Source organism: Ovis aries, chromosome 20, assembly GCF_016772045.2.
Source record: "Ovis aries strain OAR_USU_Benz2616 breed Rambouillet chromosome 20, ARS-UI_Ramb_v3.0, whole genome shotgun sequence".
NCBI classification, from domain to species: Eukaryota; Metazoa; Chordata; class Mammalia; order Artiodactyla; family Bovidae; genus Ovis; species Ovis aries.
Genome location: NC_056073.1, coordinates 25,739,924 through 25,767,655, shown reverse-complemented (window position 1 = coordinate 25,767,655; position 27,732 = coordinate 25,739,924). Strand labels below are relative to the sequence as shown.

The window sequence follows — 27,732 nt, the reverse complement described above, 5'->3', positions numbered from 1 at the left end:
GTTTTATGCAACGAGAAAAAGCAAATTGAGCTAAAAGTTAAAGGAAGGAAGGAAATAATAATAATTAAAGCCAAAGCAAAAAAGAATAGAAAAACAATTGAAAGGATAAACCAAACTGAGTCAATGTTTTGGAAAGTTAAATTGACAAACTTTTATCTAGAATAACCAGTGAAAAAAGAAAGGCTGCAAATCAATAAAATTATAGATGAAAAAAGTAGACATTACAATTATTATTACAGAAATGCAAAAGGCAGTAAGAGGTTATATGAACATCTATATGTCAACAAACTGGACAACTTAGAAGGAAAACAAACACTCTTAGAAATATACAACCTATCCAAGACTGGAAGAAATAGAAATCTTAACAGATCAATTTTTAGTGAGGAGATTGAATCAGTAATAAAAATTCGCTAGTGAAGCAAAGTCCAGGACTTGATGGCTTCACTGGTCAATTTTACAAATCACTTAAAGAAGAATTAACGCCAATCTTGAACAAAAGTTTCCAAAACATCAAAGAAGAGGAAATAATCCCAAGCTCATTTTACAAGGCCAGCATTATCCTGATAACAAAGCCAAGTAAGAATATTATCAGAAAAGAAAACTACAGGCCAATGTCCTTGCTGAATATGGATGCAAAAATTCTCAACAGAATACTCTTAAATCTAACTAGACAGCACATTAAAAGGAACATTCATCACGATCAAATGGTATTTATCTGTGTGATCCAAGGATGGTTTAACATGTGCAATGCAATGTGATACATCACACCAACAGAATGAAAGAAAAGAATCATATTATCATCTCAATAATTCAAAAATGATACAAACATATAGCAAATTGGGTGCAGAAAGGACATATTTTAACATAATGAAGACCTTTTATGAGAAGCCCATAGCTAACATACTCAATGGCAAAAGCTGGAAAGCTTTTCCTGTAAGATCAGAAATAAGACAGGGGTGCTCACTCTTACCATTCTTACTCAACATAATACTGGAAGTCTTCAATAGAGCAGTCAGGCAAGAAGCAGTAATAAGTGGCATCAGAATTTGAAAGGAAGATGTAAAGCCATCTCTATTTGCTGATGACATGATTTTATACACAGTAAACTCTAAGGCTGAGCGCCAAAGAATTGATGCTTTTGAACTGTGGTGTTGGAGAAGACTCGAGAGTCCCTTGGGCTGCAAGGAGATCCAATCAGTCCATTCTGAAGGAGATCAACCCTGGGATTTCTTTGGAAGGAATGATGCTAAAGCTGAAACTCCAGTACTTTGGCCACCTCATGTGAAAAGTTAACTCATTGGAAAAGACTCTGATGCTGGGAGGGATTGGGGGCAGGAGGAGAAGGGGATGACAGAGGATGAGACGGCTGGATGGCATCACTGACTCGATGGGCGTGAGTCTGAGTGAACTCCGGGAGATGGTGATGGACAGGGAGGCCTGGCGTGCTGCGATTCATGGGGTCGCAAAGAGTCGGACACGATTGAGCGACTGAACTGAACTGAACTGAACTGAAACTCTAAGGACTTGATTAAAACTGTTCATAACCAATCAAGGAATTCAATAAAGTTGCAGGGTACAAAATCAACACATAAAAATCAGTAACACTTCAACATACTGACCACAAACTTTCTGAAAAAAAAATTTAAAAATTGATCCCATGTATTGTGTGACAGTATCAAAACATAAAATACTTAGGAATAAATTTAGCTAAGGCAGTGAAGGATCTCTACTATGAAAACTACATACTTTGGTGAAAAGAAATAAAGCATACACCAAAAAATGCAAATTTATCTCATCTACATGCTTAAAAGAATTAATATTGTTAAAATATTGATACAACCAAAAGCCATCTATGGATTCAAAGCAATTCCTAGTAGGAATTTTTTTGCAGAAATAGAAAATACGTTCTTCCTTAAAAATCTTACAAAACCACAAATGACTCCATATAGCCAAAGAAATTCTGACAAGGAATAACAAGTATCTCAATTCTGATTTAAGCTATCTTGTAACAATATAGACCTATAGTAATTGAAACAGTATCATACTGGCGAAAAACTTACAAATAGACCAATGGAAAAGAATTGAGAACCCAGAAATAAAACCAAGTATATATGGCTAACTGCTGCTACTGCTACCGCTAAGTGGCTTCAGTCATGTGCGACTCTGTGTGACCCCATAGACAGCAGCCCACCAGGCTCCCCCGTCCCTGGGATTCTCCAGGCACGAACACTGGAGTGGGTTGCCATTTCCTTCTCCAATGCATGAGAGTGAAGAGTGAAAAGTGAAAGTGAAGTCGCTCACTTGTGTCCGACTCTTAGCGACCCCACGGACTGCAACCCACCGCTCCTCCGTCCCTGGGATTTTCCAGGCAAGAGTACTGGAGTGGGGTGCCATTGCCTTCTCCATATGGCTAACTAGTATTTGACAAAGAAGTCAGGAAGAATCAGTGGGGAAAAGACAGTCTGTTCAATAAATAGTGCTGGAATATTACTCATCTATTAAAAAGAATGCATTTGAATCAGTTCTAATGACGTGGATGAAATCGGAGCCTATTATACAGAGTGAAGTAAGTCAGAAAGAATAACACCAATACTATATATTAATGCATATATATGGAATTTAGAAAGATGGTAACAATGACCCTATATGTGAGACAGCAAAAGAGACACAGATGTAAAGAACAGACTTTTGGACTCTCTGGGAGAAGGCAAGGGTGGGATGATTTGAGAGAATAGCATTGAATCATGTATATTATCATACGTGAAACAGATCACCAGTCCAGCTTCGATGCATGAGACAGGGTGCTTGGGGCTGGTGCACTGGGATGACCCTGAGGGATGGGATGGAGAGGAAAGTGGGAGGGGGGGTCAGGATGGGGAACACATGTACATCCATGGCTGATTCATGTGAATGTATGGCAAAACCCACCACAATATTGTAAAGCAATTAGCCTCCAATTAAAATTAAAAAAAGAAAGAAATAGTGCTGGAAAAACAGGATAGTCACAGTGAAAGAAAGAAACTTGATCTTATTTTATATCACTCACAAAAAGTAGCTCAAAATGGATTAAAAACTTAATGTAAGACTTAAAGCCATTGAACTCCTAGAAGACAACATCTGAAAAATTCCTTAACATGGGTCTTGGTAATTATTTTTTGGAAGCACACCTAATGCATAAGTAACAAAATAAAAACTAAACAAGTGCAACTACATCAAACTAATAATCTTTTACAAATAGAAAGTATCAGCAAAGTGAAAAGACAACCTATAAAATGGAAAAAGTATTTGCAAACCATATATTTAGCAGGGTTTAATATCTAAATATATGCAGAATTCATACAAATCAAGAGAAGAAAACAATTAAAAACTGGGCAAAAGACACACTAGATGTTTCTCTGGAGAAGATATACAAAATAGCCAAATTAAAATTGAGAACATGGAAAGATGCTCAATATCACTAGTTATCAGGGAAATACAAACAAGTTAGAATCGCAAGGAGACTTCATCTCATGCCTGTTAGAATGACAATCATCAAACAGATAAATGATAGCAAATATTGATGTAACTGTGGACAGAAAAGAACCATTGTACATTGTTGGTGCAGTAGTAAATTGGTACTATCCCTATGGAAAACACTATAGAGGTCCTCAAAAGATTAAAAATAGAGCTCTCAATTCCTATGACTCAGTGGTTAAAGAATCTGCCTGCAATGTGGGAGACACAGGAGGCATGAGTTCGATCCCTGTCAGGAAGATCCCCTGGAGAAGGAAATGGCAATCCACTCCAGTATTCTTGCCTAGGAAATCCCATGGACAGAGGAACCTTATGGGCTATATAGTCCATGGGGTTGCAAAGAATCAGACATAACTGAGAATTCATGCCACATAGCATCCAGCAATTTCAATTCTGGGAATACATCCAAGGTGGGTAAAACCCTGTTAACCTGAAAATGTTTTTCACTATATCTATAGAAGCATCATTTACAATAGTCATGCCATGTAAGCAACCTAAGTATCCTTGAATAGATAAATGATAAATTGTGATATACATACACAATGAAATATGCAGCCATTAAAAAAAGAGGATTAGTACCATTTTCATCAATATGGATGGATGTTAAAATACTATGCTAAATAAGTCAGACAGGGAAATAAAAATACTCTATGATGATAAGTCAATGTTTGTGTCTTCAAAGGAATCTTCAGTTCAGTTCAGTTCAGTCGCTCAGTCATGTCGGACTCTGCAACACCATGAATCACAGCAAGCCAGGCCTCCCTGTCCATCACCATCTCTCGGAGTTCACTCAAACTCATGTCCATCGATTCGGTGATGCCATCCAGCCATCTCATCCTCTGTCGTCCACTTATCCTCCTGTCCCCAATCCCTCCCAGCATCAGAATCTTTTCCAGTGAGTCAGCTCTTCGAATGAGGTGGCCAAAGTACTGGAGTTTCAGCTTTAGCATCATGCCCTCCAAAGAATACCCAAGACTGATCTCCTTTAGAATGGACTAGTTGGATCTCCTTGCAGTCCAAGGGACTCTCAAGAGTCTTCTCCAACACCATAGTTCAAAAGCATCAATTCTTCGGTGCTCAGCTTTCTTCACATTCCAACTCTCACATCCATACATGACCACTAGAAAAACCATAGCCTTGACTAGATGGATCTTTGTTGGCAAAGTAATGTCTCTGCTTTTGAATATGCTATCTAGGTTGATCATAACTTTCCTTCCAAGGAGTAAGCATCTTTAATTTTGTAGCTGCAATCACCATCTGCAGTGATTTTGGAGCCCCCCAAAATAAAGTCTGACACTGTTTCTACTGTTTCCCCATCTATTTCCCATGAAGTGATGGGACCAGATGCCATGATCTTTGTTTTCTGAATGTTGAGCTTTAAGCCAACTTTTTCACTCTCCTCTTTCACTTTCATCAAGAGGCTTTTTAGGTCTTCTTCACTTTCTGCCTTCAGGGTGGTGTCATCTGAGTATCTGAGATTATTGATATTTCTCCCAGCAATCTTGATTCCAGCTTGTGCTTCTTCCAGCCCAGTATTTCTCCTGATGTACTCTGCATAGAAGTTAAATAAGCAGGGTGACAATATACAGCCTTGACGTACTCCTTTTCCTATTTGGAACCAGTCTGTTTTTCCCTGTCCAGTTTTAACTGTTGCTTCCTGACCTGCATACAGGTTTCTCAAGCGGCAGGTCAGGTGGTCTGGTATTCCCACCTCATTCAGAATTTTCCACAGTTTATTGTGATTCCCACAGTCAAAGGCTTTGGCATAGTCAAACTCTCTTGCTCTTTCAATGATCCAGCAGATGTTGGCAATTTGATCTCTGGTTCCTCTGCCTTTTCTAAAACTTCCTTTTCTGGAAGTTTATGGTTCATGTATTGCTGAAGCCTGGTTTGGAGAATTTTGAGCGTGACTTTACTTGCGTGTGAGATGAGTGCAATTGTGTGGTAGTTTGAGCACTCTTTGGCATTGCCTTTCTTTGGGATTGGAATGAAAAGCGACATTTTCCAGTCCTGTGGCCACTGCTGAGTTTTCCAAGTTTGCCAGCGTACTGAGTGTAGCACTTTCACAGCATCATCTTTTAGGATTTGAAATAGCTCCACTGGAATTCCATTACCTCCACTAGCTTTGTTCATAGTGATGCTTTCTAAGGCCCACTTGACTTCACATTCCGGGATATCTGGCTCTAGGTGAGTGATCACACCATCATGATTATCCGAGTCATGAAGATCTTTTTGTACAGTTCTTCAGTGTATTCTTGCCACCTCTTCTTAATATCTTCTGCTTCTGTTAGGTCCAACCGTTTCTGTCCTTTATTGAGCCCATCTTTGCATGAAATGTTCCCTTGGTATCTCTAATTTTCTTGGAGAGATCTCTAGTCTTTCCCATTCTGTTTGTTTCCTCTATTTCTTTGCATTGATTGCTGAGAAAGGCTTTCTTATCTCTCCTTACTATTCTCAATATGACAAATTAAATAGCAATACTAGGGGATAATTGAATAGTTAATGAAGATGGAGCCCTTACTTGCAAAGATCAGAGTGGAGAGAAAAAATCTTGTAAAGTATGCATATATTAGAGTTGAGAAAAATGATGTTTGGAAGTCGAATTAAAGGTATTAATACAAGTAACAGCTGAAACCAGACTCTGGTAAAAAATCCACCTGCCAAGCAGCAGATGCCTGTTTGATCCATGGTTTGGGAAGATCCCCTGGAGAAGGAAATGCAACCCACTTCAGTATTCTTGCCTGGGAAATGCCATGAAGAGGAGCCTGGTGGATTACAGTCCATTGGACTGAAGAAAATCAGACATCACTTCTTGATCAAACAACAACAAAACAGTTGAACCATGCTTAGGGACACAGGGAAACATATTTATGGGACTTTTTTTTTTCTTCACCTTTGTCAATAACTAAAAGAAAGAATCCATTCAATAAAAATGAAGCCCAATACCACAAAGGAGGACAAACCTTTCAAGCTTTTTCAAATTTGTTTCTGACAGTTGTCTTTTGAGAATTGAAAGTGCAATAGTATTCAAAGGCCATACACTAACCAAAGGAAGATTTATTTCACTTCTATATATCTCTTAATGACAGAGAGACTAAGCAGAAATCACAGAATGCAAGGCAGTGGAACAGCACTCCCTCTGAGTTAAAAGCTATGTGTGCGCATGCTAAGCTGCTTCAGCCATGTCTGGCTCTTTGTGACGCTATGGACTGTAGCCTGCCTGGCTCCTCTGTTCATGGGATTCTCCAGGCAAGAATATTGGGGTGAGTTGCCATTTCCTCCTCCAGGGGATCTTGCCAATCCATGGATTGAACCCGCATCTCATGTCTCCTGCATTGGCAAGAGAGTTCTTTACCATGAATGCCAGCTGGGAAGCCTGAGTTAAAGGCTATGGAATACATCAAGCACTGATTTCTATTGGGCTTTTTACTTTTTTCAGAATAAAGGAAAATACACAGGCATACAAAGAGATACTTGAAAAGAGACAGAAAGTATAGATTAAAGGCACCATTGTACAATACTTTCTGCACTGTTAAATTCATACATGGTTTTATAGAAGCCTTAAATCAATATATACTTGAATTGAGTTCCCCTTAAAATAGAATTATCATGTAAGACATAATTACTTGGGGTAAATGTACAAATTAAGGAGAAGGATAAGAAAAGGAAAGCATAAAGATTAAGAGACTGGGAATGTTAAGGTCTCAAGAAGCCCACCATGTAAAAGGGTTTGTGAGCAGCAGGATTTTAGCATACGTACCATTTCTTTCCTGAGGTTCTATATAAAAATAAAATGACAAGTTTAAGGTCAATATTATGGAAATGGAACAAGAAAAAAACAAAATATATCAAAAAATTTGTATTTAAAATTATAACTATTTGAAAACATATAAAACACACACACTGCAAGCACACACGCACAACACACACACACACAGAATAGGTGAGAGCTCATTTTCTCAGGGGACTATTCTCTTATATGACAATAGAGTAAGAGATAAGATTATGTGTCTTAAGTGAGGAAAAATATTAAAGTAATAATTTTGAAGTTTACCTTAAAATATATTTGCTACCTATTTAGATATTAGTAGTCTCTTTATTAGCTCCAATATGTTCCTTGTCAGTTATTAAGTAGATGCGATCAAGTTTATTATTGTAAAAGCAAAGATGTATTAAGAAGACATGAACATTGAAATAACATTCTGAATCTCTGCCATAGAGAAAATGCCTGGTTCATTTCCCATATGATTCAATTCATACTTAGGTCAACTAGTGAACACAAAAACTCCTGTAACAAAACTCCTGAATTTCTACTTTAGCTCAAACCTGCGTGATGCATGTCTTCATGAAATCACACAAAAAAGGGATTTAATTACTTTAAATGGTAATGAAATTAGTTGTAAATCAAACAATTGAGCATATACTGGAGAAAACCCATTCGTCAATAGCTTGAGAATGCAAAAGTATGAAAAGTACCATTATTCACATTTAGTTGACACAAAAGTAATATCTGTCTAGATTACATCAAAATGAGAAATCACAGAAGTACTAATGGAGGAAAGTGAATAACAATTACAGAATGCAAACTTATAATACTCTGCTTAATATCTCTCATGGCTACAAAAATCATAATAAAATAAGGGCACTTCACTGGCAACACATACAATAAGGCCCTTGTGTTTACAGAGAAGAAAAGATATGAAATAAAAAACAAGAAATGAAAAACAATAAATGCAAAAGGAAGGAATTTATAAAAAGAGATGAAGGAAATTAATACAGCATAGCCTATATGTAGAAAATTAGGACGGAAAGGTGAGCCATGGGTGGCATATGCATAGAAAGGCAGAGAATGTTAGCGTCCATTTAAAGGTTATGGGCAAAGAGTGTCAGAAAAATTTATTGATTTTTTTCCTCCAAAAAATCTGAAAAATAAAATTTAAATATCAAAAGAAACAAAAAGATAATTCAATATTATTGAAAAATTTTATAGATATCTGTGTTTACTATAAAATAATTAATATGCAGATATACACACAGAATAGGAAAACCCTTATGGAACATGAGAATATATAAGAACACACACATAAGCTCATAAATCCACATTGGCAAACCATGCTCTTGCTAAAGGATATTCTCCAGAAATGGAGAGGGACATAAGCTGATATATAAAATGTATTATACTTAGAAATATATTTAGAAACTTCTTTCTAGAATTTACCTTTTCAAAAATTTCTTATGTTTGTCATTAGTTTGGTTGTCTTTTTCAGTTTGTAAGACAAAATAGGCTATTTGGGTGAGGATGAGATGGCTGGATGGCATCACTGACTGGATGGATGCAAGTCTGGGTGAACTCCCGGAGTTGGTGACGGACAGGGAGGCCTGGTGTGCTGCAATTCATAGGGTCGCAAAGAGTCGGACACGACTGAGTAACTGAACTGCCCTGAATGAACTGATGCATGAAATTTGGAGAGGGAAATGGCAACTCACTCCAGTATTCTTGCCTGGAGAATCCCCTGGATGGAGGAGCTTGGTAGGCTACAGTCCACGGGTCACAAAGAGTCTGAGCGACTTCACTTTCACTTTTCACTTTCATGCATTGGAGAAGGCAATGGCAACCCACTCCAGTGTTCTTGCCTGGAGAATCCCAGGGACGGGGGAGCCTGGTGGGCTGCCGTCTATGGGGTCATACAGAGTCGGACACGACTGAAGTCACTTAGCATGCATGAAATTAAAAGACGCTTACTCCTTGCAAGGAAAGTTATGACCAAACTGTATAGCATATTCAAAGGCAGAGACATTACTTTGCCAACAAAGATCCATCTAGTCAAGGCTATGGTTTTTCTAGTGGTCATGTATGGATGTGAGAGTTGAACTGTGAAGAAAGCTGAGCACCGAAGAATTGATGCTTTTGAACTGTGGTGTTGGAGAAGACTCTTGAGAGTCCTTTGGACTGCAAGGAGATCCAGCCAGTCCATTCTAAAGGAGATCAGTCCTGGGTGTGCATTGGAAGGACTGATGTTTAAGCTGAAGCTCCAACACTTTGCCTGATGCAAAGAGCTGACTCATGAGAAAAGACCCTGATGCTGGGAGGAATTGGGGGCAGGAGGAGAAGGAGATGATAGAGGATGAGATGGCTGGATGGCATCACCGACTTGATGAACATGGGTTTGGGTGAATTCATGTTTTCTTAAAAACTCTTTTAAAAGTTTCCAAGGAAAAAAATCACTATTTTTTTCACTAACACGACATTTCATTAATGAGAAATATGTTATGAAATGAGCCTTCTTTAGGGCTCTTTAATTTCCTTTTGGGAAATTCTTAAACAAGTTAAGAAAAAAATGCAGATTTTCAAAAACTAGTAATTTTGAAAGAAAACACAATATTAGGTAAAACATTGATTAACCTCAGAACAAGTGGTTAATAACATCAAGGTTTATCGGAGACTTAGCTTAGAGCTCACACTTGACCAATGAATGACATCAGAATTTATCGTCTTTGGAGGAGCAGAAGGTAGAGAAGCTTTACTTAGCAAATTTGGAGTTTTCTTCTCACTTAAGTTTTTGGTTAGTATCAATTGTATGGATATTGTCCCTTGATCTTGACAAGTCATAGAGATTCTACATCAGTGGTTATTTGCATGAGAATGTACACAGGATGGAAGTGATGTGGTGATCAGCCTAACATACCTCAATTTTACAAAAATTGAAATCAAATCAACAAGTACCTGGAGACATATGAATTTTTTAAAAGCTGATATTTACAGAAATATAAGGTCTCCAATGAAACCAAGGAATGGGAAGAGATAGAATTACATAAAACAGAAAAAATTACAATGGTTGTAGTCTATACAAAATATTGGTAAATGAAGGGAGAAAACTGAGTCAATGAATGAAATATAAAGAGAAAGGCAGACAATGTTACAATTATTATAGGTTTATGGGGTAGAAAGTGTCAGAAATATTTACCAAATCTTTTTAGAAGATCCCCTGAAAAATAAAATGAGAAGTCTATGTAATTATTAAAAAAACAGAGACAATTCACTTTATTTAAAATATTGCTTGTAAAAATCAAAGTTATTCTTAGTCTAATTCATACAAATACAGAACAGTAAGACACATATGGAACATAAATATACTCAGAAGCACACACACACGTTTAACACATTCAGAATGACCAAACCCTCACTTTGCTCAAGGAATAGTTCTAGAACTTGAGAGGGGCATAAAGAAAGTTATTTTACTATATTGAGAAAGAACTTTAGGAATTTTAATTCTAGAAGTAATCTTTTTAAATACTTCATAGTCTCTTTTGACATGAATTAGGCGTTCATTATTCAGTTTGTGCTTCTGTTAGGTCCATATCATTTCTGCCCTTTATGGTGCCCATCTTAATGTGGAAAATTCTTAAAGAGATGGGCATACCAGACCACATGACCTGCCTCCTGAGAAATATGTATGCAGGTCAAGAAGCAACAGTAAGAACTGGACATAGAACAACAGAATGATTCCAACTGAGGAAAGGAGTATATCCAGGCTGCATATTGTCACCCTGCTTATTTAACTTATATGTAGAGTACATTATGAGAAACACTGGGCTGGATGAAGCACAAACTAGAATTAAGATTGCTGGAAGAAATATCAGTAACCTCAGATATGCAGATGGCACCACCCTTATTATAGAAAGCAAAGAAGTAAGTAGCCTCTTGATGAAAGTTAAAAGGGAGAGTGAAAAAGTTGGCTTAAAATTCAACGTTAGAAGACTAAGACCATGGCATTCCGTCCCATCACTTCATGACAAATAGATGGGGAAGCAATGGAAACAGTGAGAGACTTTATTTTCTTGGGATCCAAAATCACTGCAGATGATGACTGCAGTCATGAAACTAAAAGAAGCTTGTTTCTTGGAAGAAAAGCCCTGACCAGCTGAGAGAGCATATCAAAAAGCAGAGACATTACTTTGCCAACAAAGGTCCGTCTAGTCAAAGCTATGGTTTTTCTAGTAGTCATGTATGGATGTGAGGATCTGAACTATACAGAAAGCTTAGCACCAAAGAATTGATGCTTTTGAACTGTGCTGTTGGGGAAGACTCTTGAGAGTCTGTTGGAGAGCAAGGAGATCCAACCAGTCAAACCTAAAGGAAATCAGTCCTGAATATCCATTGGAATGACTGATGTTGAAACTGAAACTCCAATCCTTTGGCCACCAGATACGAAGAACTGACTCATTGGAAGAGACCTTGATGCTGGGAAAGATTGAAGGTGGGAGGAGAAGGGGACAACAGAGGATGAGATGGTTGGATGGCATCACCGACTCAATGGACATGAGTTTGAGTAAGCTCTGGGATTTGGTGATGGACAGGGATGCCTGGTGTCTGCAGTCCAAAGGTCGCAAAGAGTCAGATAACACTGAGTGACTGAACTGGACTAAACTGATTCAGTTTGTAAGATAAAATAATTGCTTGTTATTATTTTAAAAAATAGTTTATTAAAATTAGTTTATTACTATTAAAAAAAATAGTTTCCCTGTCTTTCAACAGGGAAACTAAAAGGATAGAATTGCCTATTTCAAAGTCTATATCTTTAAACTCTATCTGTAGCAGTAGCCATGTGCTCATTAAATAGATGAATTTTTGAAGTGAATTCCATTGAAATCTAAAATACAGTTGTAATACATCATTACCCAAAATACATTAATCAGTAAAAATTATATTTCTGATTGAAATCGATTTAAAAAATGGAAAGATATTCCATGTTCTTGGATTATAAGTAATAATACTGCTAAAATGTCCATACTGCTACTGCTGCTGCCAAGTAGCTTCAGTCGTGTCTGACTCTGTGTGGCCCCATAGACAGCAGCCCACCAGGCTCTGCCGTTGCTGGGATTCTCCAGGCCAGAACAATGCAGTGGGTTGCCATTTCCTTCTCCAATGCATGAAAGTGAACAGTGAAAGTGAATTTGCTCAGTCAAGTCCGACTCTTCATGACCCCATGGACTGCAGCCTACCAGGCTCCTCTGTCCATGGGATTTCCCAGGCAAGAATACTGGTGTGGGATGCCATTGCCTTCTCCGAAAATGTCCATACTACACAAAGCAATAAAAAGTTCAATGTGATCCCTAAAAATTACTTATGATGTTTTTCACAGAACTCTAGCAAATAATACTGAAATTTCTATGAAATGACAGAAGACCCAGAATTGCCAAAGCAATCCTGACGAAAGAGAACGAAACTGGAGTCATAATGCTTCTAAACTTCAGGCAATACTACTATTTTCCAGGAGAATCATTTAAAATTATTTGTATACCAGAAAATGCATGGAGAATAAGGCAAAGAGAACTGGATAAATGAGCTTCAGATTCAAATTAACTAATGATTGATGTCTACTCATGTCTGAGTGGACAATACATGGAAAAACATTACCCACATGATAGACATCTTCTCTGATCTCTAAATGTTTGGTAAGTATCATTGCCATAGAAATGGTTCCTTGAACCTGATATGTGTGACGAACATCCTATCTTTGGATGTGTTTCAGAAGGGAAAACAAAATGTACCTATCAGACTAATGCCCTTCGTCTCACCAACTACTCAGTGAAATGACTGCAAGTGTCTGGAAAAGCCAATATCCAGAGGTAAAGAATGGTTTGGAAATTAAAAAGCAGGAATGGAAAATAAAGGAACTTTGGGAAACTAAAATGACACTAACTTTAGGTCACTTAAGAAAGAAGTGTATAATCATTTAATTGGGAGGGAAATGTAGACATTCAGGAGATGAGCAGGCCAATAGTAGATACAGATTAAAAGGCAGAAAATGGTAATGCAATGAGAAACCATCATTTTAATGGAGTTGGGAGCAACAGGTTTTTTGAAAATTTACCTACTGTCATTGCAGGTCTTTCTGAAAGAGAAAATAAAGAGATCAAAGTAAGTACAATATAAAAATGGGAAAGTAATTTAAATGCAATGAAAAACTTATGTTTCAAAGTGAACCACATGGATGTGCACACAAATACACACATGTACATACCACTGCATGAACACACACACTCCCATAATATACACATGTCCAGTGGCTGAGAGCTCAAAAATTTCCCAAAGAATGTTTTTCTCAGAATGAAAATGGGCATAAAATGGATGAGTATTCTGATTTGATAGAACATTTAAGAAACTTCAGTTCTCATGGTACCCTTTAAAAAGTTCCTCATCCTATTTGATACAGCTAGACTTTTATCATTCAGTTTGTATGATGTGATAAGTACTTTGTCTTTTAGTTAATATGTAGATTCATTTTGGTTATTACATCTAAGTGATGTAAAGTAGCCACAAACACTGAATTGGAGGATCTACCACTACTTCTAGTGATACTATAGAATATATTGCTGGGCTCCACCTTAAAAAATATATTCATAAAATATGAATATATAACACTGTGTTTGAAGTTCTCTTTTCCTAAATAAAATTTCTCTTAAGTTCCTTGAGAAGAAAAATAAAATAATGATTGTGAAGTGGGTCTGAATCAAGTGACTTAGGTATATCTTGGACAAAACTTTCACTTCAGCCGCTCTGAAAACCCTAATGGCTACAGAGGACTAGGATTAGTAAAATTTACTTGACTGAAAAGGAATGCCTGCCTCATTATAATAACAGAACAAATCAAATAACAGTACTGGGAAAATAATTTAATAGCAAATGAAGATGAAACCCTTAATTGAAAAGATAAGACTCAGAAAAAAAAATCATGTAAATATTCACAACTTAGAGTCGAGAAAAATGATCTTTAGAAGTTAAAGTGAAAGGCACAGGTAACAGATGAAACCATGTTTACATACAGGGAAACACACTTATAGGACTTACCTTGCTCCCCTTCACCTTTATCAATTAAAAAAAAAGAAAGAATTTATTCAAAATTAGTCATGATGTCAGAAAGAAGGAGGACAAAACTTTCAAATACTTCCAAAGTGGTTTCTGAGATTGTATTCTGAGAATACAGACTGCAATGTTCAAAGACCATCTCAACAATCAAAGAAAGATTTTTGAACTTCTGTACATGATGCACCTCCTGATGACAAAGAGATAATGTGAAAACTATAGACTGCAAGGCAGTATGATAGCCCTTCCTCCAGGTTAAAGGACAGTTCAGTTCAGCGGCTCAGTCATGTCCGACTCTCTGCGACCCCATGAATTGCAGCACACCAGGCCTCCCTGTCCATCACCAACTCCCGGAGTTCACTCAGACTCACGCCCATCGAGTCAGTGATGCCATCCAGCCATCTCATCCTCTGTCATCCCCTTCTCCTCCTGCTCCCAATCCCTCCCAGAATCAGAGTCTTTTCCAATGAGTCAGCTCTTCACATGAGGTGACCAAAGTACTGGAGTTTCAGCTTTAGCATCATTCCTTCCAAAGAAATCCCAGGGTTGATCTCCTTCGGAATGGACTGGTTGGATCTCCTTGCAGTCCAAGGGACTCTCAAGAGTCTTCTCCAACACCATAGTTCAAAAGCATCAATTCTTTGGTGCTCAGCCCTCTTCACAGTCCAACTCTCACATCCATACATGACCACAGGAAAAACCATAGCCTTGACTAGACAGACCTTAGTAGGCAAAGTAATGTCTCTGCTTTTGAATATGCTATCTAAGTTGGTCATAACTTTTCTTCCAAGGAGTAAGCGTCTTTTAATTTCATGGTTGCAGCCACCATCTGCAGTGATTTTGGAGCCCCCCAAAATAAAGTCTGACACTGTTTCCACTGTTTCCCCATCTATTCCCCATGAAGTGATGGGACCAGATGCCATGATGTTCGTTTTCTGAATGTTGAGCTTTAAGCCAACTTTTTCACTCTCTTCTTTCACTTTCATCAAGAGGCTTTTTAGGTCTTCTTCACTTTCTGCCATAAGGGTGGTGTCATCTGCATATCTGAGCTGATTGATATTTCTCCCGGCAATCTTGATTCCAGCTTGTGTTTCTTCCAGTCCAGCGTTTCTCAGGAGGTACTCTGCAAATAAGTTAAATAAGCAGGGTGACAATATACAGCCTTGACGTACTCCTTTTCCTATTTGGAACCAGTCTGTTTTTCCCTGTCCAGTTTTAACTGTTGCTTCCTGACCTGCATACAGGTTTCTCAAGCAGCAGGTCAGGTGGTCTGGTATTCCCACCTCATTCAGAATTTTCCACAGTTTATTGTGATTCCCACAGTCAAAGGCTTTGGCATAGTCAAACTCTCTTGCTCTTTCAATGATCCAGCAGATGTTGGCAATTTGATCTCTGGTTCCTCTGCCTTTTCTAAAACTTCCTTTTCTGGAAGTTTATGGTTCATGTATTGCTGAAGCCTGGTTTGGAGAATTTTGAGCGTGACTTTACTTGCGTGTGAGATGAGTGCAATTGTGTGGTAGTTTGAGCACTCTTTGGCATTGCCTTTCTTTGGGATTGGAATGAAAAGCGACATTTTCCAGTCCTGTGGCCACTGCTGAGTTTTCCAAGTTTGCCAGCGTACTGAGTGTAGCACTTTCACAGCATCATCTTTTAGGATTTGAAATAGCTCCACTGGAATTCCATTACCTCCACTAGCTTTGTTCATAGTGATGCTTTCTAAGGCCCACTTGACTTCACATTCCAGGATATCTGGCTCTAGGTGAGTGATCACACCATCATGATTATCTGAGTCATGAAGATCTTTTTGTACAGTTCTTCAGTGTATTCTTGCCACCTCTTCTTAATATCTTCTGCTTCTGTTAGGTCCAACCGTTTCTGTCCTTTATTGAGCCCATCTTTGCATGAAATGTTCCCTTGGTATCTCTAATTTTCTTGGAGAGATCTCTAGTCTTTCCCATTCTGTTTGTTTCCTCTATTTCTTTGCATTGATTGCTGAGAAAGGCTTTCTTATCTCTCCTTACTATTCTCAATATGACAAATTAAATAGCAATACTAGGGGATAATTGAATAGTTAATGAAGATGGAGCCCTTACTTGCAAAGATCAGAGTGGAGAGAAAAATCTTGTAAAGTATGCATATATTAGAGTTGAGAAAAATGATGTTTGGAAGTCGAATTAAAGGTATTAATACAAGTAACAGCTGAAACCAGACTCTGGTAAAAATCCACCTGCCAAGCAGCAGATGCCTGTTTGATCCATGGTTTGGGAAGATCCCTGGAGAAGGAAATGCAACCCACTTCAGTATTCTTGCCTGGGAAATGCCATGAAGAGGAGCCTGGTGGATTACAGTCCATTGGACTGAAGAAAATCAGACATCACTTCTTGATCAAACAACAACAAAACAGTTGAACCATGCTTAGGGACACAGGGAAACATATTTATGGGACTTTTTTTTCTTCACCTTTGTCAATAACTAAAAGAAAGAATCCATTCAATAAAAATGAAGCCCAATACCACAAAGGAGGACAAACCTTTCAAGCTTTTTCAAATTTGTTTCTGACAGTTGTCTTTTGAGAATTGAAAGTGCAATAGTATTCAAAGGCCATACACTAACCAAAGGAAGATTTATTTCACTTCTATATATCTCTTAATGACAGAGAGACTAAGCAGAAATCACAGAATGCAAGGCAGTGGAACAGCACTCCCTCTGAGTTAAAAGCTATGTGTGCGCATGCTAAGCTGCTTCAGCCATGTCTGGCTCTTTGTGACGCTATGGACTGTAGCCTGCCTGGCTCCTCTGTTCATGGGATTCTCCAGGCAAGAATATTGGGGTGAGTTGCCATTTCCTCCTCCAGGGGATCTTGCCAATCCATGGATTGAACCCGCATCTCATGTCTCCTGCATTGGCAAGAGAGTTCTTTACCATGAATGCCAGCTGGGAAGCCTGAGTTAAAGGCTATGGAATACATCAAGCACTGATTTCTATTGGGCTTTTACTTTTTCAGAATAAAGGAAAATACACAGGCATACAAAGAGATACTTGAAAGAGACAGAAAGTATAGATTAAAGGCACCATTGTACAATACTTTCTGCACTGTTAAATTCATACATGGTTTTATAGAAGCCTTAAATCAATATATACTTGAATTGAGTTCCCCTTAAAATAGAATTATCATGTAAGACATAATTACTTGGGGTAAATGTACAAATTAAGGAGAAGGATAAGAAAAGGAAAGCATAAAGATTAAGAGACTGGGAATGTTAAGGTCTCAAGAAGCCCACCATGTAAAAGGGTTTGTGAGCAGCAGGATTTTAGCATACGTACCATTTCTTTCCTGAGGTTCTATATAAAAATAAAATGACAAGTTTAAGGTCAATATTATGGAAATGGAACAAGAAAAAAACAAAATATATCAAAAAATTTGTATTTAAAATTATAACTATTTGAAAACATATAAAACACACACACTGCAAGCACACACGCACAACACACACACACAGAATAGGTGAGAGCTCATTTTCTCAGGGGACTATTCTCTTATATGACAATAGAGTAAGAGATAAGATTATGTGTCTTAAGTGAGGAAAAATATTAAAGTAATAATTTTGAAGTTTACCTTAAAATATATTTGCTACCTATTTAGATATTAGTAGTCTCTTTATTAGCTCCAATATGTTCCTTGTCAGTTATTAAGTAGATGCGATCAAGTTTATTATTGTAAAAGCAAAGATGTATTAAGAAGACATGAACATTGAAATAACATTCTGAATCTCTGCCATAGAGAAAATGCCTGGTTCATTTCCCATATGATTCAATTCATACTTAGGTCAACTAGTGAACACAAAAACTCCTGTAACAAAACTCCTGAATTTCTACTTTAGCTCAAACCTGCGTGATGCATGTCTTCATGAAATCACACAAAAAAGGGATTTAATTACTTTAAATGGTAATGAAATTAGTTGTAAATCAAACAATTGAGCATATACTGGAGAAAACCCATTCTCCAATAGCTTGAGAATGCAAAAGTATGAAAAGTACCATTATTCACATTTAGTTGACACAAAAGTAATATCTGTCTAAATTACATCAAAATGAGAAATCACAGAAGTACTAATGGAGGAAAGTGAATAACAATTACAGAATGCAAACTTATAATACTCTGCTTAATATCTCTCATGGCTACAAAAATCATAATAAAATAAGGGCACTTCACTGGCAACACATACAATAAGGCCCTTGTGTTTACAGAGAAGAAAAGATATGAAATAAAAAACAAGAAATGAAAAACAATAAATGCAAAAGGAAGGAATTTATAAAAAGAGATGAAGGAAATTAATACAGCATAGCCTATATGTAGAAAATTAGGAGGGAAAGGTGAGCCATGGGTGGCATATGCATAGAAAGGCAGAGAATGTTAGCGTCCATTTAAAGGTTATGGGCAAAGAGTGTCAGAAAAATTTATTGATTTTTTTCCTCCAAAAAATCTGAAAAATAAAATTTAAATATCAAAAGAAACAAAAAGATAATTCAATATTATTGAAAAATTTTATAGATATCTGTGTTTACTATAAAATAATTAATATGCAGATATACACACAGAATAGGAAAACCCTTATGGAACATGAGAATATATAAGAACACACACATAAGCTCATAAATCCACATTGGCAAACCATGCTCTTGCTAAAGGATATTCTCCAGAAATGGAGAGGGACATAAGCTGATATATAAAATGTATTATACTTAGAAATATATTTAGAAACTTCTTTCTAGAATTTACCTTTTCAAAAATTTCTTATGTTTGTCATTAGTTTGGTTGTCTTTTTCAGTTTGTAAGACAAAATAGGCTATTTGGGTGAGGATGAGATGGCTGGATGGCATCACTGACTGGATGGATGCAAGTCTGGGTGAACTCCCGGAGTTGGTGACGGACAGGGAGGCCTGGTGTGCTGCAATTCATAGGGTCGCAAAGAGTCGGACACGACTGAGTAACTGAACTGCCCTGAATGAACTGATGCATGAAATTTGGAGAGGGAAATGGCAACTCACTCCAGTATTCTTGCCTGGAGAATCCCCTGGATGGAGGAGCTTGGTAGGCTACAGTCCACGGGTCACAAAGAGTCTGAGCGACTTCACTTTCACTTTTCACTTTCATGCATTGGAGAAGGCAATGGCAACCCACTCCAGTGTTCTTGCCTGGAGAATCCCAGGGACGGGGGAGCCTGGTGGGCTGCCGTCTATGGGGTCATACAGAGTCAGACACGACTGAAGTCACTTAGCATGCATGAAATTAAAAGACGCTTACTCCTTGCAAGGAAAGTTATGACCAAACTGTATAGCATATTCAAAGGCAGAGACATTACTTTGCCAACAAAGATCCGTCTAGTCAAGGCTATGGTTTTTCTAGTGGTCATGTATGGATGTGAGAGTTGAACTGTGAAGAAAGCTGAGCACCGAAGAATTGATGCTTTTGAACTGTGGTGTTGGAGAAGACTCTTGAGAGTCCTTTTGGACTGCAAGGAGATCCAGCCAGTCCATTCTAAAGGAGATCAGTCCTGGGTGTGCATTGGAAGGACTGATGTTTAAGCTGAAGCTCCAACACTTTGCCTGATGCAAAGAGCTGACTCATGAGAAAAGACCCTGATGCTGGGAGAAATTGGGGGCAGGAGGAGAAGGAGATGATAGAGGATGAGATGGCTGGATGGCATCACCGATTTGATGAACATGGGTTTGGGTGAATTCATGTTTTCTTAAAAACTCTTTTAAAAGTTTCCAAGGAAAAAAATCACTATTTTTTTTCACTAACACGACATTTCATTAATGAGAAATATGTTATGAAATGAGCCTTCTTTAGGGCTCTTTAATTTCCTTTTGGGAAATTCTTAAACAAGTTAAGAAAAAAATGCAGATTTTCAAAAACTAGTAATTTTGAAAGAAAACACAATATTAGGTAAAACATTGATTAACCTCAGAACAAGTGGTTAATAACATCAAGGTTTATCGGAGACTTAGCTTAGAGCTCACACTTGACCAATGAATGACATCAGAATTTATCGTCTTTGGAGGAGCAGAAGGTAGAGAAGCTTTACTTAGCAAATTTGGAGTTTTCTTCTCACTTAAGTTTTTGGTTAGTATCAATTGTATGGATATTGTCCCTTGATCTTGACAAGTCATAGAGATTCTACATCAGTGGTTATTTGCATGAGAATGTACACAGGATGGAAGTGATGTGGTGATCAGCCTAACATACCTCAATTTTACAAAAATCGAAATCAAATCAACAAGTACCTGGAGACATATGAATTTTTTAAAAGCTGATATTTACAGAAATATAAGGTCTCCAATGAAACCAAGGAATGGGAAGAGATAGAATTACATAAAACAGAAAAAATTACAATGGTTGTAGTCTATGCAAAATATTGGTAAATGAAGGGAGAAAACTGAGTCAATGAATGAAATATAAAGAGAAAGGCAGACAATGTTACAATTATTATAGGTTTATGGGGTAGAAAGTGTCAGAAATATTTACCAAATCTTTTTAGAAGATCCCCTGAAAAATAAAATGAGAAGTCTATGTAATTATTAAAAAAACAGAGACAATTCACTTTATTTAAAATATTGCTTGTAAAAATCAAAGTTATTCTTAGTCTAATTCATACAAATACAGAACAGTAAGACACATATGGAACATAAATATACACAGAAGCACACACACACGTTTAACACATTCAGAATGACCAAACCCTCACTTTGCTCAAGGAATAGTTCTAGAACTTGAGAGGGGCATAAAGAAAGTTATTTTACTATATTGAGAAAGAACTTTAGGAATTTTAATTCTAGAAGTAATCTTTTTAAATACTTCATAGTCTCTTTTGACATGAATTAGGCGTTCATTATTCAGTTTGTGCTTCTGTTAGGTCCATATCATTTCTGCCCTTTATGGTGCCCATCTTAATGTGGAAAATTCTTAAAGAGATGGGCATACCAGACCACATGACCTGCCTCCTGAGAAATATGTATGCAGGTCAAGAAGCAACAGTAAGAACTGGACATAGAACAACAGAATGATTCCAACTGAGGAAAGGAGTATATCCAGGCTGCATATTGTCACCCTGCTTATTTAACTTATATGTAGAGTACATTATGAGAAACACTGGGCTGGATGAAGCACAAACTAGAATTAAGATTGCTGGAAGAAATATCAGTAACCTCAGATATGCAGATGGCACCACCCTTATTATAGAAAGCAAAGAAGTAAGTAGCCTCTTGATGAAAGTTAAAAGGGAGAGTGAAAAAGTTGGCTTAAAATTCAACGTTAGAAGACTAAGACCATGGCATTCCGTCCCATCACTTCATGACAAATAGATGGGGAAGCAATGGAAACAGTGAGAGACTTTATTTTCTTGGGATCCAAAATCACTGCAGATGATGACTGCAGTCATGAAACTAAAAGAAGCTTGTTTCTTGGAAGAAAAGCTCTGACCAACTGAGAGAGCATATCAAAAAGCAGAGACATTACTTTGCCAACGAAGGTCCGTCTAGTCAAAGCTATGGTTTTTCTAGTAGTCATGTATGGATGTGAGGATCTGAACTATACAGAAAGCTTAGCACCAAAGAATTGATGCTTTTGAACTGTGCTGTTGGGGAAGACTCTTGAGAGTCTGTTGGAGAGCAAGGAGATCCAAACAGTCAAACCTAAAGGAAATCAGTCCTGAATATCCATTGGAATGACTGATGTTGAAACTGAAACTCCAATCCTTTGGCCACCAGATATGAAGAACTGACTCACTGGAAGAGACCTTGATGCTGGGAACGATTGAAGGTGGGAGGAGAAGGGGACAACAGAGGATGAGATGGTTGGATGGCATCACCGACTCAATGGACATGAGTTTGAGTAAGCTCTGGGATTTGGTGATGACAGGGATGCCTGGTGTCTGTAGTCCAAAGGTCGCAAAGAGTCAGATAACACTGAGTGACTGAACTGGACTAAACTGATTCAGTTTGTAAGATAAAATAATAGCTTGTTATTATTTTTAAAAATAGTTTATTAAAATTAGTTTATTACTATTAAAAAAAATAGTTTCCCTGTCTTTCAACAGGGAAACTAAAAGGATAGAATTGCCTATTTCAAAGTCTATATCTTTAAACTCTATCTGTAGCAGTAGCCATGTGCTCATTAAATAGATGAATTTTTGAAGTGAATTCCATTGAAATCTAAAATACAGTTGTAATACATCATTACCCAAAACACATTAATCAGTAAAAATTATATTTCTGATTGAAATCAATTTAAAAAATGGAAAGATATTCCATGTTCTTGGATTATAAGTAATAATACTGCTAAAATGTCCATACTGCTACTGCTGCTGCCAAGTAGCTTCAGTCGTGTCTGACTCTGTGTGGCCCCATAGACAGCAGCCCACCAGGCTCTGCCGTTGCTGGGATTCTCCAGGCAAGAACAATGCAGTGGGTTGCCATTTCCTTCTCCAATGCATGAAAGTGAACAGTGAAAGTGAATTTGCTCAGTCGAGCCTGACTCTTCATGACCCCATGGACTGCAGCCTACCAGGCTCCTCTGTCCATGGGATTTCCCAGGCAAGAATACTGGAGTGGGATGCCATTGCCTTCTCCGAAAATGTCCACACTACACAAAGCAATAAAAAGTTTAATGTGATCCCTAAAAATTACTTATGATGTTTTTCACAGAACTCTAGCAAATAATACTGAAATTTCTATGAAATGACAGAAGACCCAGAATTGCCAAAGCAATCCTGAGGAAAGAGAACGAAACTGGAGTCATAATGCTTCCAAACTTCAGACAATACTACTATTTTCCAGGAGAATCATTTAAAATTATTTGTATACCAGAAAATGCTTGGAGAATAAGGCAAAGAGAACTGGATAAATGAGCTTCAGATTCAAATTAACTAATGATTGATGTCTACTCATGTCTGAGTGCACAATACATGGAAAAACATTACCCACATGATAGACATCTTCTCTGATCTCTAAATGTTTGGTAAGTATCATTGCCATAGAAATGGTTCCTTGAACCTGATATGTGTGATGGACATCCTATCTTTGGATGTGTTTCAGAAGGGAAAACAAAATGTACCTATCAGACTAATGCCCTTCGTCTCACCAACTACTCAGTGAAATGACTGCAAGTGTCTGGAAAAGCCAATATCCAGAGGTAAAGAATGGTTTGGAAATTAAAAAGCAGGAATGGAAAATAAAGGAACTTTGGGAAACTAAAATGACACTAACTTTAGGTCACTTAAGAAAGAAGTGTATAATCATTTAATTGGGAGGGAAATGTAGACATTCAGGAGATGAGCAGGCCAATAGTAGATACAGATTAAAAGGCAGAAAATGTTAATACATTGAGAAACCATCATTTTAATGGAGTTGGGAGCAACAGGTTTTTTGAAAATTTACCTACTGTCATTGCAGGTCTTTCTGAAAGAGAAAATAAAGAGATCAAAGTAAGTACAATATAAAAATGGGAAAGTAATTTAAATGCAATGAAAAACTTATGTTTCAAAGTGAACCACATGGATGTGCACACAAATACACACATGTACATACCACTGCATGAACATGCACACACTCCCATAATATACACATGTCCAGTGGCTGAGAGCTCAAAATTTTCCCAAAGAATGTTTTTCTCAGAATGAAAATGGGCATAAAATGGATGAGTATTCTGATTTGATAGAACATTTAAGAAACTTCAGTTCTCATGGTACCCTTTAAAAAGTTCCTCATCCTATTTGATACAGCTAGGCTTTTATCATTCAGTTTGTATGATGTGATAAGTACTTTGTCTTTTAGTTAATATGTAGATTCATTTTGGTTATTACATCTAAGTGATGTAAAGTAGCCACAAACACTGAATTGGAGGATCTACCACTACTTCTAGTGATACTATAGAATATATTGCTGGGCTCCACCATTAAAAATATTTTCATAAAATATGAATACATAACACTGTGTTTGAAGTTCTCTTTTCCTAAATAAAATTTCTCTTAAGTTCCTTGAGAAGAAAAATAAAATAATGATTGTGAAGTGGGTCTGAATCAAGTGACTTAGGTATATCTTGGACAAAACTTTCACTTCAGCCGCTTTGAAAACCCTAATGGCTACAGAGGACTAGGATTAGTAAAATTTACTTGACTGAAAAGGAATGCCTGCCTCATTATAATAACAGAACAAATCAAATAACAGTACTGGGAAAATAATTTAATAGCAAATGAAGATGAAACCCTTAGTTGAAAAGATAAGACTCAGAAAAAAAAATCATGTAAATATTCACAACTTAGAGTCGAGAAAAATGATCTTTAGAAGTTGAAGTGAAAGGCACAGGTAACAGATGAAACCATGTTTACATACAGGGAAACACACTTATAGGACTTACCTTGCTCCCCTTCACCTTTATCAATTAAAAAAAAAAGAAAGAATTTATTCAAAATTAGTCATGATGTCAGAAAGAAGGAGGACAAAACTTTCAAATACTTCCAAAGTGGTTTCTGAGAGCTGTATTCTGAGAATACAGACTGCAATGTTCAAAAAAATCTCAACAATCAAAGAAAGATTTTTGAACTTCTGTACATGATGCACCTCCTGATGACAAAGAGATAATGTGAAAACTATAGACTGCAAGGCAGTATGATAGCCCTTCCTCCAGGTTAAAGGACAGTTCAGTTCAGCGGCTCAGTCATGTCCGACTCTCTGCGACCCCATGAATTGCAGCACACCAGGCCTCCCTGTCCATCACCAACTCCCGGAGTTCACTCAGACTCACGCCCATCGAGTCAGTGATGCCATCCAGCCATCTCATCCTCTGTCATCCCCTTCTCCTCCTGCTCCCAATCCCTCCCAGAATCAGAGTCTTTTCCAATGAGTCAGCTCTTCACATGAGGTGGCCAAAGTACTGGAGCTTCAGCTTTAGCATCATTCCTTCCAAAGAAATCCCAGGGTTGATCTCCTTCGGAATGGACTGGTTGGATCTCCTTGCAGTCCAAGGGACTCTCAAGAGTCTTCTCCAAAACCACAGTTCAACAGCATCAATTCTTTGGTGCTCAGCCCTCTTCACAGTCCAACTCTCACATCCATACATGACCACAGGAAAACCATAGCCTTGACTAGACAGACCTTAGTCGGCAAAGTAATGTCTCTGCTTTTGAATATGCTATCTAAGTTGGTCATAACTTTTCTTCCAAGGAGTAAGCGTCGTTTAATTTCATGGTTGCAGCCACCATCTGCAGTGATTTTGGAGCCCCCCAGAATAAAGTCTGACACTGTTTCCACTGTTTCCCCATCTATTCCCCATGAAGTGATGGGACCAGATGCCATGATCTTCGTTTTCTGAATGTTGAGCTTTAAGCCAACTTTTTCACTCTCTTCTTTCACTTTCATCAAGAGGCTTTTTAGGTCTTCTTCACTTTCTGCCATAAGGGTGGTGTCATCTGCATATCTGAGGTGATTGATATTTCTCCCGGCAATCTTGATTCCAGCTTGTGTTTCTTCCAGTCCAGCATTTCTCAGGAGGTACTCTGCATATAAGTTAAATAAGCAGGGTGACAATATACAGCCTTGACGTCCTCCTTTTCCTATTTGGAACCAGTCTGTTGTTCCATGTCCAGTTCTAACTGTTGCTTCCTGACCTGCATACAGATTTCTCAAGAGGTAGGTCAGGTGCTCTGGTATTCCCATCTCTTTCAGAATTTCCCATAGTTGATTCTGATCCACAGAGTCAAAGGCTTTGACACAGTCAATAAAGCAGAAATAGATATTTTTCTGGAACTCTCTTGCTTTTCCATGATCCAGCGGATATTGGCAATTTGATCTCTGGTTCATCTGCCTTTTCTAAAACCAGCTTGAACATCTGGAAGTTCACAGTTCAGGTATTGCTGAAGCCTGGCTTGGAGAATTTTGAGCATTACTTTACTAGCATGTGAGATGAGTACAATTGTGCGGTAGTTGAGCATTCTTTGGCATTGCCTTTCTTTGGAATTGGAATGAAAACTGACCTTTTCCAGTCCTGTGGCCACTGCTGAGTTTTCCAAATTTGCTGGCATATTGAGTGCAGCACTTTCACAGCATCATCTTTTAGGATTTGAAATAGCTCCACTGGAATTCCATCATCTCCACTAGCTTTGTTTGTAGTGATGCTATCTAAGGCCCACTTGACTTCACATTCCAGGATGTCTGGCTCTAGATGAGTGATCACACCATGGTGATTATCCGGGCTGTGAACACCTTTTAGTACAGTTCTTCTGTGTATTCTTGCCACCTCTTCTTAATATCTTCTGCTTCTGTTAGGTCCAGACCCTTTCTGTCCTTTATTGAGCCCATCTTTGCATGAAATGTTCCCTTGGTATCTCTAATTTTCTTGAAGAGATCTCTAGTCTTTCCCATTCTGTTATTTTCCTCTATTTCTTGGCATTGATCGCTGAAGAAGGCTTTCTTATCTCTTCTTGCTATTCTTTGGAACTCTGCATTCAGATGCTTATATCTTTCCTTTTCTCCTTTGCTTTTTGCTTATCTTCTTTGCACAGCTATTTGTAAGGCCTCCCCAGACAGCCATTTTGCTTTATTTCATTTCTTTTCCATGGGGATGTTCTTGATCCCTGTCTCTCGTACAATGTCTCGAACCTCATTCCATAGTTCATCAGGCACTCTATCGATCAGATCTAGGCCCTTAAATCTATTTCTCACTTCCACTGTATAATCATAAGGGTTTTGATTTAGGTCATACCTGAATGGTCTAGCAGTTTTCCCTACTTCCTTCAATTTAAGTGTGAATTTGGTAATAAGGAGTTCATGATCTGAGCCGCAGTCAGCTCCTGGTCTTGTTTTTGCTGACTGTATAGAGCTTCTCCATCTTTGGCTGCAAAGAATATAATCAATCTGACTTTGGTGTTGACCATCTGGTTATGTCCATGTGTAGAGTCTTCTCTTGTGTTGTTGGAAGAGGGTGTTTGCTATGACCAGTGTGTTCTCTTGGCAAAACTCTGTTAGTCTTTGCCCTGCTTCATTCCTCATTCCAAGGCCAAATTTGCCTATTATTCCAGGTTATGGGATATGCCAATCATTGGTGTGTATTGGGCTTTCCACCTTTTTCAGAGTAAAAGGAAAACATACATTCATTACCAAAAAGAGATACTTGCAAAGAGAAAGAATAGGTCAAAGCCACCATTCCCCAATAATCTGTGCATTACATACAGCTTCATTGAAATATTAAATCAATATATAGTTGAATTTCCTTTGAAATAGAAAATATTTAAAAATACAAATACATGGAACCTGTTAAAGTTCTAATTGCATTATATTTGTATTGTAAGACAATA

The 27,732-nt window shown here is 37.7% G+C and overlaps 1 protein-coding gene and 1 long non-coding RNA gene across 13 annotated transcripts in view; both read right to left on the bottom strand.

Moving 5' to 3' along the window:
• LOC101121635 (butyrophilin subfamily 1 member A1-like) overlaps nt 1–13,545 on the bottom strand; it is a 51,392-nt gene extending 37,847 nt beyond the window's left edge. For 3 of the 12 annotated variants that reach the window (XM_060403735.1, XM_060403738.1, XM_060403739.1), the window contains exons 1-3: nt 13,389–13,544; nt 10,479–10,499; nt 7,274–7,291 (exon numbers count right to left, since the gene is read on the bottom strand). In XM_060403735.1, coding sequence (XP_060259718.1) covers nt 7,274–7,291; nt 10,479–10,499; nt 13,389–13,536 — 187 coding nt within the window. In that variant the 5' untranslated portion in view covers nt 13,537–13,544. Of the gene's footprint in view, nt 1–7,273; nt 7,292–10,478; nt 10,500–13,388 lie in introns of all 12 variants that reach the window. The other 9 variants (XM_060403734.1, XM_060403744.1, XM_060403742.1 and 6 more) reach the window with 7 other exon arrangements.
• A 3,955-nt stretch (nt 13,546–17,500) lies between these two features.
• Nucleotides 17,501–24,813, bottom strand: LOC132658307 (uncharacterized). Its single transcript, XR_009597740.1, has 4 exons — nt 24,798–24,813; nt 23,819–23,839; nt 20,910–20,930; nt 17,501–17,722 (listed from the first exon to the last, which is right to left on the bottom strand). It is a non-coding gene; the product is annotated as an uncharacterized LOC132658307 (long non-coding RNA).
• Between the last annotated feature and the right edge of the window lie 2,919 nt (nt 24,814–27,732).